Source organism: Poecilia formosa, unplaced genomic scaffold (assembly GCF_000485575.1).
Source record: "Poecilia formosa unplaced genomic scaffold, Poecilia_formosa-5.1.2 Scaffold486, whole genome shotgun sequence".
In the NCBI taxonomy this organism is placed as follows: domain Eukaryota; kingdom Metazoa; phylum Chordata; class Actinopteri; order Cyprinodontiformes; family Poeciliidae; genus Poecilia; species Poecilia formosa.
This window is the reverse complement of record NW_006800425.1, coordinates 296,865-312,864: the sequence shown is the minus strand read 5'-3', so window position 1 is coordinate 312,864 and position 16,000 is coordinate 296,865. Positions and strand designations below refer to the sequence as shown.

Genomic DNA, 16,000 nt, shown 5'->3' with positions numbered 1-16,000 from the left:
ATTTCTCATCTCTGCATTTCCATTTTTAACAAGCTGTTATGGTTCAGCATAATAAGGGAGGTTTCTGAGCTTCAAGACGGATCAGCGAGCNAATGGGTCTAACCTAACATCCAACAATTTGAATATAAACTTTTTCTCACCTTGTGGCAAATTGCCATGCGATATAGGTCATTTACTTTGTTGAGAATTACTGCTGTTATTTTGATGCCTCATCTTTTATTCAGATTCAGGCCATGACATTGTTTTTAAAATTAGTACCTGACTGTCATGTGCTGTTAGTTTTCCGAGACTTGTTTCCTGTCTGGATAACTGTTTCCATAGTCGTTTTTTTTTTATTTTTTTATTTTATTAGGGTGCTAATTTAAGATAGTCTTTTCTGGGATACAGTTCAGGGTTGTTTGGCTCTGAGTCTGTGGCTGTTAGGCAACCACTTGCTGGCTCACTCTCTGTCCTAGGCTCATGATGTAGTATTCAACTGGAAACCACTTGGATGCCTCTTCATCTCATATCAGCAGTTTATTCCACATTCCAGCCCATATTAGATTTGCACTCATCTCTGTTGGTAAAAGTCCCCACCTCTTAAGTCCTGCTCACTGCAGCATTTGTCACTGTTCTGACGACATTTACTTCAACTTTCTCACCAATATTTGTTGGACCCCCAGATGTTTTAAAGACTTACATAAGTTACATATTATTACTCCAGTTATAATGTTTTAATGGTAGCCAAATAGCCATTTTCTTCCATCCATTTCTGACTGATACCCATTGTACAGATTGGAACAGAGAAAACTGTAGCTACAACAATAACCTGTTGGCTTTTGACTCTCATCAGCTTCCAACTCATTAAATTAGTTGCACACTATGGGCTGCATCTGTTTCTGAACGCATAGCCACTGTTTAATATGCTCAAGATTTTTTTTTTAAATACATGGTAATTAATTTTAATTGCTAATAGGGTTGGCCTCTGCATGGAGTATACTAATGAAACAATCTGCTAGTTTTTCAGCCTCCAGCAGGAATAAGTTGGGAAGGAGACCACTACCAGATCCAGTAATGAGCAGTCAATAACCTAAAACAGATGAATATAGAAAAAACAATTTGTCCTTAAGTTTTACATGTTAATTGAAATAATTTAGCTATGTATTAAAAAAATGAAGATGTATAGAGTTCTACCCCCCATTTGCACTTGATGAATCAGTTTTATTGGTAACCATATAACATTTTATGACTCATCCATAAAAACATCACTTTCAAACAGGTTCATCTGAGTATGTTTGGGCTATACCAATAGAGCATTAGGGATATGTGAAATATTTTCTTTCTCTCAATGTTTAAGAAAGTAATTAATGTCATTTGACCCATGAACTTCAATTTTTTATTTGTTAGACACAACAAAAATGTTTTAATGTAATAATCCTTCATAAAATATACAGACAATCAAATATTATGCAATTTTTCATTATTAACTGCTGTAAAATCAATCAGTCTGGCTTGAAAGAACTAATGTCTGTAATTTCCACGTGTTACTTTTTATAGCTAAAATGAGAATTTATGACACTAAACTGAAAGCTCATTTTCTAAAGGTTTATACTTGAAATAAAAAAGAGATATTTAGTGTTTTGAAATTAATCAGTTTGCATGAAGTTTATCGTGCAGCTTCTCTCATTGTGACTATTTTAATAGCTCAGTTTTACAGCTCCATTGTTAAAAGCTGGGTTGCCTTCGATGGTAAAGGAAGGGGCTTGGGAAGAACTATCTAGAAATCCAATTTCTTCTCTAAGACACATTAAGTATTTGTGTAATTTTACAGTTTTGAACTAAATGGTTTTTAACAACTAAGTCACTTTGGTTTTACTCTCCATAAATAACGTATTATAAATTTATGAAGTAAACATAAAGTTCTTTCAAATCTTGAAAGAACTTTATGTTCTCATCAGTTATATTTACAACAGAAAAAGAAACACAAAAAGGACACACACTTGAATTTCTTTAATCAGTGCTGTTATCCATTATCTGTACTCCTCTGGGGTGTTTTGGGACAGACGCCAAACAGGCTGAGCTCTGAGTATGAAATCTAAAAATAGGGCTGCTGCCACCCACTGAAGCTGACAGGCACACTGCTTTGTGAAACACAAATATGTGCATGACCACACACAAGGACCCCTCCAGCAAATACCTATAAATACCTATAAATACAAATGCACACTCATTGACACAGTGTCTTTTTAAAATCCAGAATGAAATCTTATAGGTTTGAAGATTAAACACAGCAGTTGTGTCACTTTATTCTGTGTCAACTAAAGCAGTGGTTTTTGCAGATCGGCTCTCAAAAGTTACTGTCGGTGTACTTTTTAGAGATGACTCATCAGGTGCATTTGGAGGGATTTCCTCCCACTGTTCCTCATTCAGAGGGTCTTGCCAACTTCTGATCGCTTCAGTTGGAGAAATGTTCCCTGATTTCAAAACTTTGGCTGAAGTGGCCCTTGTACTTCCATTCTACAATGTGGGAGCAGAGTGGGGATTCAGTCTCCAAATCAGACATTTGATTACACACAGGAGAGTGTGCAATTCAGGTGTGAAGTTTTAAAGTTAGTGGATGCTGCTTAAATTCAGGTGTGCTCAATTGTCCGGAGATTACGGTAGACTCATTTTCAACACTGTTTTATGACCACTGTTTTATGTGACTATTTCACTTCAGTGGGTACGAAGGCCTTAGTAAAGGCAAAGCTTGCAATGCCCTGGGCCAGCTTTTATTGTAAGATGACGTTTTGAAGAATTGAAATGTTGTCTCCATGTCAGTTTTACGCTGCATCTGTTTGATTGCAAATTGTGAGCACACCCCGAGTCACATAGATGCTTAACTTACATCTACTGCTGCAAAAATTCAACCAATGCATCTGACCACTCACACAGGATGTGTGAGTGGTCTAAGTGCAGTGTGTGACAAATTGGAAGTGTGGTGTGTGACCTTCCTGGCAATCCTATCAGTCAAACTCTGATGCTACTTATATAACTGAGGACAAATATACACCTCTAAAACAAGAGTTTGCTGTAACTGGATTTAATTTAAGGATATCAGATTAAAGGGGGGTGAATACAAAAGCAGTTGGCTTTATATTTTTATTGGCACACATTGTAGAAACCACGTATCACTTTCTTTCTGTTGTCCACTTCTTTGTGTCAGCTTACTTGATAAAATCCAAATAATTTGCGTTAGAGTTTGACGTCATGATAAAACAACATATGGGTTGGCCTTGGGCCTATGAATATTTTTGTAAGTATACTTTATGCTAGGCATACATTCTGAAACCAGTTCAAATGTTTATAACTCTTGCTTGAACAAGAGGTTATGAATTAATCTGAGCAGATATTTTAACAAATATGATATAATTACACTGAAATATTGAGCTCCAATAGCTTTTGGGTTACCTGTGTTGTTTCATTATCCATAAAATTGTGTTGAACATTCAACCAGACACTTTAGGTGAAGTTCTACAGACCATTACATTAACATGGAAAATGTTTTATTTGAGAAAATACCACTGATCTAATATTTTACCTCATATTTCTACTAAGATGGTTGGTTCAGCGAAGACCAGCAATTTTTAATAAAAAAAAAAAAAAATCATTCTATGATTAGATTTAGAATATGTTCCCACAATTTCTTTTTTTAAGTCTATGACTTTTACAACTTATTACTAGAACAATCACTGAATGAGTCTGACTCTTAATTGCTCATGCAGTCATGTTTCAGAAGAGACAGCTATGAATGCACAGCTGATCAACTTTACCAGCAGCTGAAACTGGACCCCTTGACAGCTGAATGTAGGGCTGGCAACAGACAAGACAAGGTGAGGGAATGGCATGTGAGGAGGGGGCATACTCCGAACCCATGATTGTTGGCAAAGAGATTAAAATATGTAACTCTACATATACTAAAAGACTGCAATAAAATGTAAAAATAAATCCATGATCGTGGGCGTTGAAAATGGCATCCAGAAGCTTGTCTATATTTTGAGTTTATGATCAACAAAAAGGCTCGTTTACAGTTTTATTGTGATCTGACACAACTGGCCATTGAAAAAAAATAAATCTCATTAAACGTGAAAGTCCAGAATTAATGTTCTCTAAACATGCTGTCTAATATATCAAAGGGATAGGATTGCTTTGCTTTGAGGGTGGTTGAGTGGTGGGCGTAGGTCAGCAGGGTATAAGGAGAAAGAGGGAGGCCATAGAGGAGGGGTTAGGGGCTAGAGTGGGTGTGGATGGTCTACAAATAGTTGCTCTGAGTGCCTGCCATTTCTTCACCAAGTTTCTCTTCCACTGGCCTGGTGGGACTGTTGGGTCTTAACGCCCGAAGCAGCTTCTCTGAACCCACAAACCAACCAAGCAATCAAGCAACCATGAGCAAGTCCTACTCCTCTTCAACCCAGAGTGCCTCCTCCTACCGCCGGACCTTTGGTTCTGGTGTTGGTTCATCACCAATGTCATCCCTCTTCTCCTCCTTAGGAGGAGGTCGAGGCTCTTCTTCCAGCCATATGTCTTCCAGAGTGTACGAGGTCAAGAGTAGCGCTGTTCCCTCCTTCTCCAGCTTCAGAGTTTCTTCTGGAGCTGGGGGAGCAGGATTTGGCTCCTCAACAGCTGTGCGAACCTATGGAGGCGAGAAGCTCGACTTTAACCTTGCAGATGCCATGAACCAAGACTTTCTCAACACAAGGACCAACGAGAAGGCCGAGCTTCAGCACCTCAACGACCGCTTCGCCAGCTACATTGAGAAGGTTCGCTTCCTGGAGCAGCAGAATGCTGCCCTGACCGTGGAGATCGAGAAGCTGAGGGTTCGCGAGGGTCCTGGCCGTGTGGCTGAGCTGTACGAGGAGGAAATGAGGGAGCTGAGGAGGCAAATCGAGGCCCTCACCAACCAACGTGCCAGGGTGGAAGTGGAGAGGGACAACCTGGCTGATGATCTGCAGAAGCTAAAGCTGAGGTAGGTTCTGATGGTGTAGGCTCCAGAAAGTTTTGTATAAGAGGCCAGAGGGTTTGCTAGTTAACAACCTGAGGTGGCGCAGAAAAATTAAAAATTAAAAATTAAAACCCATTGATCCTCCTCCGTATGTTCTGTCAAGCAATACCAAACAAGATATTGGAAAGCTATGTGGAAAAGTGGTTTGAAGACGAAAAATAGAGGAGTAGAAATACCTTCTCTCTTTTGGAGAAAAGAAAAGCCACAGGTACACCTCAAAGAATTTCAAAGTAGGCCTTCTTGTGTGAACGCTACTGTTTTCAAGCTTCCTATAATTGTGCACATGTATTTCAAAGTGACATCACTGAGGAAAACAGAGATGGAGACAGATTTACAGAGTCATAGGAATGAACCTTAGACAGACAGATAAAGTTTCAGCCACACGTATAACATTCAGACAGGAATAGAGGTGGACAGATGGAAAAAAAAATCTATTTTTCAACACTAAAAGGAAATAACATTCTAAATTTCACTTCAACAGTCCCTTGTAAACTTTGTTTTTAAGCCTATATTTGTCTGTGTATAGCTTTTAGGTCAGTTTGTGTTTCTGGGATAACTCCATCATGACACTGGATGCATCATCGCTCACATTAAAGTGTGTAATAAAAATCCACCCCAACACGCACAGCATGCAGTCAGCTTCCAATTCTTACACACACGCACACACACACAGTCTACGGCACGTACACAGTCTCCTTGCTCTTCACATTCTGTTTATCAGCCCTCGTCGAGCAGCTGCCCGAAGCTGTGAGTAAGTCCAGCAAAAGCGCTTGCTTCACCCACTGAGATCAAAATACACACCCTAACCTCCTGCTTGCTCACAGCTACAGCACATGAAAATAACAAGCAGGTATTAATATTTTCATGTCGTCCTCCAAAGATCAGTCATTACACGTTCCAAACCTTTGATGCCTGTAATTATACATAGATTAAAGAAAAAAAAAAAGTCCTTCTTTTTAAAAATGTTTGGTGAAATGCTAAATGTGGAAAGAGCAGGAGTGGTTCTTGTTATCACCCCACGGCCGCTGACAGTGGGGGAGCAGCTGCATTAAAGCTTTCGGGCTAAAAGAGCAAGCAGGCGAAGAGGTGTGGGTGTGTGGATACGAGCAGAGTTTAAATAGAATACAGTTTGTGTCTCTCAGGTTTTATTTTTAAGTACAAATGCAGCGGCACCCCAATAGAAATGAAAGGCAAGAAGAATTTGTCCTTTAACTTTCCTCCGTTATTGTTTTCTTTTCCCCTGTGGGGCAACCCTCACCTTTTAGACTGCAAGAAGAAATCCACCAGAAGGAAGAAGCTGAGAACAATCTGTCTGCCTTCAGAGCTGTATGTCTTATTTATTTATTTATTATTTGATCTTCAGTTTAACTTTTTAAATAAAACTCTGTTTCCGCCTCATCTTTTTTGTAAAGCAGATTCTTAGTCATTTGCCTTTGCCTGAATACATTCTCTTGCTGTGTGCTTGTTTCCAGGATGTTGACAGTGCCACTCTGGCCAGGCTGGACCTGGAGAGGCGCATCGAGAGCCTGCAAGAAGAGATTGCCTTCCTCAAGAAAATCCATGAAGAGGTTTGAAACTCTTCTAAATTTTTAACGTACAGAGGCATTGCTTTGGCTCTATGATCGTTTAAAGAGTCTCTCACCCACACTGATGTTAAATCACATGCACTAACACATGCATATAAATATGTGCATATGCACATATTTTGGCAATAGCCAAAAAAAAAAAAAACAAACAAAAAAAACACTTTTGCACATTGCCTTACCGAGAAGAAAGGACTGGATGATCCACAAGCTCAGCTCAGTTTCAATGCACAGCTGAGGATCCGTCTTGTCATTTTGTCTTTTTTGTCTCAACTTTGACCTCCCAGAAATGCTGAAGTGCTGACTGGTTCAAAGGAGCATGTCAGCTGTTGTGGAAATAGCTGAAGTGTGTGTGCTTGTATTGGTGGCAACAAATGGATAGCTATTTTAAACTATTTGATTAAACCAAACGACAGCTGAATGCAACTTAAGCTTGTAAAATTATATATTTTTACCAAGAAGAAAGGAATTGCATTTGCTGCTACTAAAATTTATGCTTTTAGTACCTTCTTCCAGTGCATGAAGGATTTATTAGTGTCTAGATATTTTATTTCTAATGTCAGTTCAGACAGGAAGTGCGTTATTACACAAATTTAAGAAAGTGCAATTACACTACATTGTTACACTGAACTTGTAATTTTTTTATACAATTGTTTCTGAGGCCTTTAATTCTTTAACGAGGTAGAAATATTTGTAAGATGATTACAGTTAAAAATGTAACTTGTTTATTGGATTCTTTTAACGAAACAATTTTAAAACAATTTGTTTTCTCTCTAATTGGTTTTTGTGGTTATGACCAATAAGTGTGTTTATCAGTTGAACTTTTATTATATGGGTTATTGTGTGTGTGTGGCTTTCTACCATTTTTGTGGCATGTAACTTTTGCCCTATTAGTTGGGAAAATAAAAATAAATGACTATAATCTCCTAATATATCAAATAAGATGCAGAGCTAGAAAAACATCTTGATGTGTACTTTCAAAATATTCTGACTATTATTTTGTAAGGCTTTGAAGGGTTAAGCTGCTTTCTGTTTCTCTCTTAAACATCCATAAATCTCTTTCTTTTTGTTACATCATTTTAGTAAGTTCATTTTTACTCATAATGAATCTCTTCTTTCCATGAACACCTTGCAGGAGATCCGAGAGCTGCAGAGCCAGATGCAAGACACTCAGGTCCAGATCCAGATGGACATGTCCAAGCCCGATCTGACCGCTGCTCTCAGGGACATCCGCATGCAGTATGAAGCCATCGCTGCAAAGAACATTGCAGAGGCTGAAGACTGGTACAAGTCCAAGGTAGATTAGAAGCCATTCATGAGTAAAGTTTATTTTCTTCTGTTGCTAAAATGCTTAAACACTCACCTGGTGTCTCCACGAGGTGTCCGATCTGAACCAAGCTGTGAACAAGAACAACGACGTTCTGCGCCAGGCCAAACAGGAGACCATGGAGTACAGGCACCAGATCCAGTCCTACACCTGTGAAATCGACTCTCTCAAGGGCACTGTCAGTATTTATTTAACTCACTGAATTCCTGTTATTTGTAAACTGTGCAGCTTGAATTTTTTTTATTCTGCTGTCAGTCCAGTTTAAACCTGACTTCACCTCCTTGCTATCCTTTCAGAATGAGTCTCTGCTGCGCCAGATGAGAGAAATGGAGGAGAGGATGGGCCAGGAAGCCTCTGGCTACCAGGATACCATTGCACGGCTGCAGGAAGACATTGCCAAGATGAAGGTAATAACCTTTAGCATTTCACATGAGGCATGCATTGTGACAGCAGATAATAAAAGCAACAGCTATAAGATACAAGAAGTGGGATTTTAGAAATACACAACCCATCTTTACCGGTTCATTTCAGTATTTCTAGTGACAGTGTGATTTTTGTTGGCAGGGAAACTTTAATTTTAGGAGTCAATAAGACTTTTAATTAAATATTTTTAATGTTTTGATCTAAAGGATGATATGGCTCGCCACCTGAGGGAGTACCAGGACCTCCTCAATGTGAAGATGGCTCTTGATATTGAAATTGCCACCTATCGCAAGCTGCTGGAGGGAGAGGAGAGCAGGTTGGTCGGCTATACACGCCATGTAGAAGGATGATAACAAGACCTAATTTTACTATTATTTTCTCTCTTTCTTTCCATTGCAGGATCACTACCACTATGCCTGTCCAGTCTGCTTATTCTTCCATTGGATTCAGAGGTAACAGGAATAGTAACATGTCTTTTTTTCAGCACATAAATACTTGGTAAATCCATTTTGCATTCCAAATGAGTCAATAAGCATGATGATAACGTTTAATTATAGCCTGTGACTGAATATGGTAGACGCTATTTTCAGCTTATTATGTGTCATGTACCTGCAGTAACACTTTCTGACCACTGGGTGGAGACGTTAGACGAGACAAAATACCTCACAGGGCTTTGGTTTCGTAGTTAAGCAAGCCAGACTTAGATGATTATGTAACTCTGTCTTTTCCTTTAGTCTTCAAATGTGTTTAATTTTACATGTTAAGCTATTATTGTGAACAAATATTTAAAATAGAAGTGTAAAACTGGAAAACAATAAGCAGCTTCAAAATCTCTTTTCTGATTCCCTAATGTAGAAGACTAGCTTTCTCAATCAATAGTAAACAACACCAGTGCCTTTAAACTGAATTGATCTTGTGTTACTGTAAATAAAGTTAATTTCCAAGCTAATTTGGTGAATGCATTCTTACAGAGACCAGTCCTGAATCCCAGCGCGGATCGGAGGTTCACTCCAAGAAAACTGTTCTTATCAAGACTATTGAGACCCGCGATGGAGAGGTTTGAGCTCACACACATCCACGTGTCGACAACACAAACAAACCAATCACATGCAAACACAAGCTGAATTGCTCACGTGGGTTAAAATACACATTGTAATCATTGTTTTTAAGAATTTTTAAATTTAAATTTGTACATATAACATCTTTACTATTTTTATACTTTGTAGCAAGATTTGAAAGTAATACAAGGTGCAATATACCAGACCACCTCAATCTAGGCATCCCAGTGGGAATTATGCCATTTAAAATTTATGAAGTGAGAAAATGATTGCATTTGTGAGTGGATTTGACAGCTCTGCTTCCACTTCTATGTGTCTAAGGGTGAACCACTGAAAATGTGATATTTTTAAGGGCTACGACATCATTCATTTTTGCAAATTCCTACTGAACAAACACAATGGGATGTGCTAGCCCTTAGAAACACATGGTAAAATTTTAAGAATGTAGAGCCAATAGGTGTTAAAAGGATTCAGCAGTAATTACCATGACACAATGTTAGAAAAGACTGTAAATTGGCACACTTATGTGGTAACAGATCATGTTTAATATATGACATTCCTAGATGAAATATTCCATGAGCCAGGGTGCTAGTGCCGAGTGTGTAAGTTTAATTTCATTGTTCCAACTAAACTTTTCGCAGCTGCTCACTTGCTTCTTTAGATTTGCTATAAGCATGACAGCGACACTGAAATGACGTGGAAAGTCTTTGTTTCTCCTCTGGAAGATGTTGTAGATTTAGGCACTTTTTTTTGAAACTCTGTGACACTCTGTTCTTCTTTGAACTGTTAGCTTCACTGGCCTGCACAGCACTTCACTCCAACCAATATCTTCACAATTTATATTAACCTACTTAGCGATTTGTCTGCGTTAATTTACTGGTTCTTTTACTTGAATTATGATTGACATTAATTGCTTTTATTTCTTCTGTCCCTTAAGGTTGTCAGCGAGTCAACACAGCATCAGCAGGACATCATGTAAAGAGACAACATGAAATGAAACATAATAAAACATGAAGAAATATTTCAATTGTTTCCTACCATTACTATAAGAACAGATAAGCTGAGCCGATGTTTATAGGCAGAATTAATAATGCAAGCTTCAAGCTATGAACATAATTTCAGTCGATTGTATTCATCATAAAATAGATGCAGGCAGGTTGCCTTTAGCCTGGTTTTGAATGAATAGCATTCCAGGATTTTAAACATTTTTTCTTTTCTTTTTTTAGCATTACTTTATATTTCGGAAAAGCATTCGACTTTGCTATTTCTCATCTCTGCATTTCCATTTTTAACAAGCTGTTATGGTTCAGCATAATAAGGGAGGTTTCTGAGCTTCAAGACGGATCAGCGAGCTCCTAAGCACTGTGGTCAAACATAATACTGAAAGGAGATATTTTCACTGTGCATATTCCATTATTTGTTTTAGTATGAACGTAGGATCGGTTAGGGGCAATTGTTGTTGCAGATTTAATGAATGTGTCAGGTTGGATTTAAAGAACATATATATTTTAAAAAAAAGTATTGAACTAAGAGGGAACTCAGTCATGTTTAAAGGTCGAACTTAGTAGCATGTGTTTAGTGCTTGTGAATGAGAAGGTAAAAATGGTTTGATGTTTCACTCCAAATAAACCTCAGAGGAGATGTCCATAACTGTGTGGTTTTAAATTGTTTTCATTTTAAAACCTAATAACAAAACATGTTGGTTTTGGTCCTTTTTTTTTTTTTTCTTTTTTTGTTGTCTGAGACTGCATACACACTCTTGAACAACAGGACAGTGGGGTCATCATGCTGTGGGAAAGTTTTTCACCTCTAAGGGAAGAAAAACTAGTCAGAGTTTTTTGGAAAAGTTGATTTAGTTAATTATATGAGAACAAAACTACCTAAAGCTGAAAAAACTTGAGACTAGGTTTGGTCTTAAATTAAATAAAATATGTCAAAGTGTATTGTAGTAATGTGAGATCTGAAAAAGTTCAGAAGGACACCTTTTCAAAGTACCATATCGCTGATCATTAGCATTTCTTAAATAACATGCACATCTTTGTATTGACTCCTTTATGAACTGTAATTATACAAGCTTTGTCACTCAAGCGTGGCACTGCTACTTCAACATTTAATTCACTTAATGTGAGGGAGAGAGATTGAAACAATCAGTGCCCTAACAGATGCAGGAGTGAGGGAAATGTGAACAATGGCCGGGTAATGAGTTGTCCCTGGTCACACTTTGTTTCCAGCTGAAAGCAGATTAGAAAGTAACAAGACTTGCAGTCTGTGTCGTTTGTCTCTGAAACCACTGGAGTGAAAATGTCAACAGAGATGAAAAAAGGCCACGGCTGTGAGTGTTGAAGACAGAATAGAAACAGACAATAAATGAGCATTCGATGAAGAACAGGAGAGAGAGAAAGAGAGAGAGAGAGAGAGATGGTGTTGCAGGCTGAAAAGAAGAGAAATGACGACGGCAAACTGAATGAAAAGGTTATTTGGACAGAAAAAGATGCGAGAAGAAAAATTAGACAGAAGAAACTGCACAGACTGGAGCTCAAAAAGAAAGAATATGATGGCTACTACAATAATTAGTGTGAGTTGCATTACACAGAATATTCTGCAGTCATTTTTTGCAGCTTATGTCTGAAAAAAGCCCCACTCATTATGTAGCAGGTCAACAGCAAAGGGCAACTTATTTCTACTGTACCTTCTGCTTCCTGTAATGTCAGCTTACTTTATGATTTCTTCCTACATATTGCTTCCAGTATTCTAATTCCAAAGGAGAGCATTGGTTTCTAACCTCTATCCTAATTCGTTATTTGCATACTGTGGAAGTCTTTAATTTTGTACCCAGGAATATGTTTTTGGAAAGATTCCAAAACATGTCACAGTAATTGCTAATCTGTGCTTTAAACAGGCATGCAGCTGGAATGGCTTTGAGGAAAAGACGATTCAAAGCCAAATTTAAATTTCCAAGTTTAAAATTTGTCGGCTGAATTCCATCATCACAGGCTCAACCAGCAGAATGAGAAACATATTTACACAAGGTCAAAAAACAAAAAAAAAAACATTCAGCAGGATCACAGCATAACAGGTCTACTCCATTAAAAGTATTCAGCTGCAGAAATGAAACACAACAAAATGTTAAAAAACATTAAAACCGAGTCAAATATTTGCACATTAAGATTATTTACAAGTCAGTATCTACAGTCAAAATATTCTCACAATATCTAGTACAATATTCAGTGTAGCTGAATATTGTACTATATGAAAAAATAAAAGACAAAGCAATGTACATAAAAGAATTATTAGCCCACCCCACCAATTACAAGCAAGAAAGGAGCCAATGATTAGCATTTACATATGATAACATACACCACCACTACAGTAAAAACACAACCAGGACATAAAAAAAGAGGACTGAGGTACGAGCAAAAATAAAGTTACACTATCACAGACATTACGGTGAAAGACCATCAGAGTAATACCATAAAGTAGAACAGGAGGTGGTTTAAATGAAAGAGAAATAGTTCAGAATTGGTTTAAAGTAGTTCTTGTTAGGAAGTTGCAGTTGTCTGCTGTGGGTAATAAATTACCCACAGCCATCTTTGCATCGTCATTTAGTTATAAATGAAAATCAGTTGCTTGATGAGGCTGAAGCTAAAGTGTAATCTGAGGGGAACCCGGACCAAAGTGGATTCGTACCACATTAAAAACATTCCAGTTTTGAAACCTTCAAAGTGGTTTATGCAAGCAGCTTTTGATCATGTTTTGAACTGTCACTCTGTTTTAGCCGGGCTGCTTGTTTTCACAGCTGATGGAAATGGGAGGTGTCACAGTGATGCTCCTGTACAAAACATGCACCGCGAACTGCACATATACAGCATCTAGTCAGATTAACCACCTACTAGAAAAGTGAGTCAGTGTAAAAATCAATAAAAACATTTTCTAAACTACCGAAAATTGTTTTACCTTTTGACCAGAAATGCTTTACATATTTAACCTTCAGCATGTTTAATGCAGGAACTTTGCTGATGGTGCACCACATCCTACCTCCTGTTCCGGTGAAAATAACCACCGATGTCTTTATAAGTAATCACAAACCTGATGACAGTTATAGCGTTAATAAAATAGCACCCACATAAACCACCATGATGGTTTTGAGATTGGAGGTCTGCTTCGGTCATGGCCTCTCTCAGACTGGCCATTAGCTTCAGCCTCTGGGATCAACTAATCAGGATTTATGCTACTGGAGGTACGATGTCAACTGCTTGTGACAGAACCTTACTTTAAATATTCTGAAGCATCCATCTAGTAACAATACATGTCCTTTCAAAGGTTTTTACTTGGACAGCGTAAATATACAGAGATAAAGAGGTGTTTATGCACCCTTGGTCCAAAAAAGCTGGAAATCTGGGGTTTCCGCATGGCAACAATGACACAAACACAATGGATACAGGTTTTACATGAGTTTTGTCATGCAATAATGGAGTATAACGTAATTAATTGTGCCCCTGTAAGAAAGAACTGCAAAATCTGCAACAGTCAAACACTATTAAATCAGTGCGTGAATGTTTAACTGTTGCGCCGCTTTGTTCTGTTCACATTTCAAACCATGGAATCCAACATTTTTAGGGATCAAGTTTAATCCATGTCTTATTTTTGCATTATATGGCAGTATCATTTGTCATAACTCATTGTAATATTTCCTTAAGTAGGAATTGTGCGTGTGTAAAAACATCTCAGCTTCTGTAAGGCGGAAATAAAATAATGTTAAACACGGCGTCTTTATGTAAAACACCGAAATCCACCTCTCCTTTCTGGACGGTGGCTCAACAGCTTGATTGCAAGAAATACATAAGTTAAAAATAGAGTACCGTGTAAATTTATGTTGACACAAACACACACATAGAGAAAGTCTAAAAGACAGGTCCAGCAGTAAACATTAGAGGGTGCCATTTGCAAATGCTTTCATCTTCTTACCTCTTTCCGATGAGCTAATCTTTCTTTAAGGCCTCCTCTTCATTACATAACATGTCATGAAAAACCTTCAGAAGTTAATCCTTTCAAGCGAAGCAGTATGTGGTAAAACAGGAGGGGGAAGAGTATTGTACGGCATGCGCGTCTGACATTTAAATGAATCCCCCTCGTGTTTGCTAATAATTGGGCCAGCCCATCAGCTGTAGGGCTCACGTGTCCACTCAAACACAGAAGCAGACCATTTGGGACCAAACATGGAGGAAGGTCAGTGATGAGATGTGAACACATCTGCCTTGGAGAATGGCACAATACGCAGAAAGCAATACTAATTTAGAAGAGGAATTAACAACAACAACAACAACAACAACAAAAAAAACCCTCTTTGGTTTGAACCGCTCAGTTCGATTCACACCTAAAATTCACCCCCTCTTAAAAAACCCACAGGATTTGCCAAGCCACTTGCTATTTTCTGTATTAACAAGCTGTGATGGGAAAAAAAAATAACCCTAGTGAAATAAATATCTTACTTTACACAGACACCTCCAAGAGGGGAAAAAAAAAGAACAGTAAGAGCTTTTAGATCAGTGTTTGCATTGTACCTTCAGTTTGTTTTAGCGTTTAACACCGAGCACTCCCCTCAGAACCCTTGAAGTGAAGTGTGTCATCCTTTAACTGCCTTGAAGGTAGAGATACTGAATACAGATGAAGAAAAAACAAAAAAAAAACGTTGCAATTCCCCGATACTCTAAAATACACACAATTCCATTTCAGCTGCGACGTTACAGAGTATGACAAATATACCCTCTTCCCTTCCCAGAACAGGTCACACTGAAAAATTACTGAAACGGTTTGTGTGATAACATATAAAACAGCTCCATAATCCTTCATTAAGCTTCACTGGACACTAAATGAAGAATCTGATGGCCATCAATTTTGTGCTCCCTCCAAAACCAAAGTCTTTGTTCATTATCATTCTAAAAAACAATAAAAAAATAGTCGGCAAAAACACCAAACAAGACGGAACCATTTTGGGTTACAAATCATCAGAACATGGTAATCTTCAGTTGGGTGAACTAACAGTTGACTGGGCTGTTTCCATTCTTTCACTTCTGTTGGTGTCCAAGAGTTTTGAAGGTGCCAGTGACTGTGTGAATGTGTTTAGATCCGAACTGCTGGTCCACTGGGGACTGTGAGAGGCACTTGAGAGCCGCAGTCATAGTCCAGTTGAGCCATCCGAGAGCGACTCATCCGAGTGTGGGAGTAAGCCCGTCTGTCTGTCTGTCTGTCTCTGAAACTCCTGATGTAGCTCTGCGGGTGGACAGAAGGTTAGAAAAAAGTGAACAAACACCCTTTTTCCTTCTCCTCAACTGTATCTGTGATATGTCACAGATAATGTTTGATTAATGGGCCATATTTTACTCATTAGATCACACTAAGTGTACTAATCTGTTGACTTCAAATTGTTTGGACTGGATATCCGGTTTGGACTGATATCAGAGTAAAGGGGTCATAACACAAACATGTGCCATACTTTGCAGGTTGTATTTGTAAATGTTTAAAAGCACGAATCCTCTACATTACAATTACGTTGGAATTTTGTGCTAAACTAAAAAGTGGAAGAGTTGAA

General features: G+C 38.2%; 2 protein-coding genes across 2 annotated transcripts in view; one reads left to right on the top strand and one right to left on the bottom strand.

The window, feature by feature from the left end:
- Positions 1-4,285: 4,285 nt before the first annotated feature.
- LOC103156549 (desmin-like) lies at positions 4,286-11,061 on the top strand. The gene is made up of 10 exons (XM_007578645.2): positions 4,286-4,984; positions 6,286-6,346; positions 6,493-6,588; positions 7,739-7,900; positions 7,983-8,108; positions 8,227-8,337; positions 8,560-8,669; positions 8,753-8,805; positions 9,325-9,410; positions 10,349-11,061. Exons 1-10 carry the CDS (start codon positions 4,404-4,406, stop codon positions 10,388-10,390), a joined length of 1,428 nt encoding a protein of 475 aa, XP_007578707.1. The 5' UTR covers positions 4,286-4,403; the 3' UTR covers positions 10,391-11,061.
- A 1,290-nt stretch (positions 11,062-12,351) lies between these two features.
- The window catches only part of tmem198aa (transmembrane protein 198aa), a 34,954-nt gene continuing 31,305 nt past the window's right edge, over positions 12,352-16,000 (bottom strand). Inside the window, exon 7 of the mRNA XM_007578644.2 lies at positions 12,352-15,681. Within this exon, the coding sequence (XP_007578706.1) occupies positions 15,532-15,681 (150 nt within the window). The 3' untranslated portion in view covers positions 12,352-15,531. The remainder of the gene's footprint in view (positions 15,682-16,000) is intronic.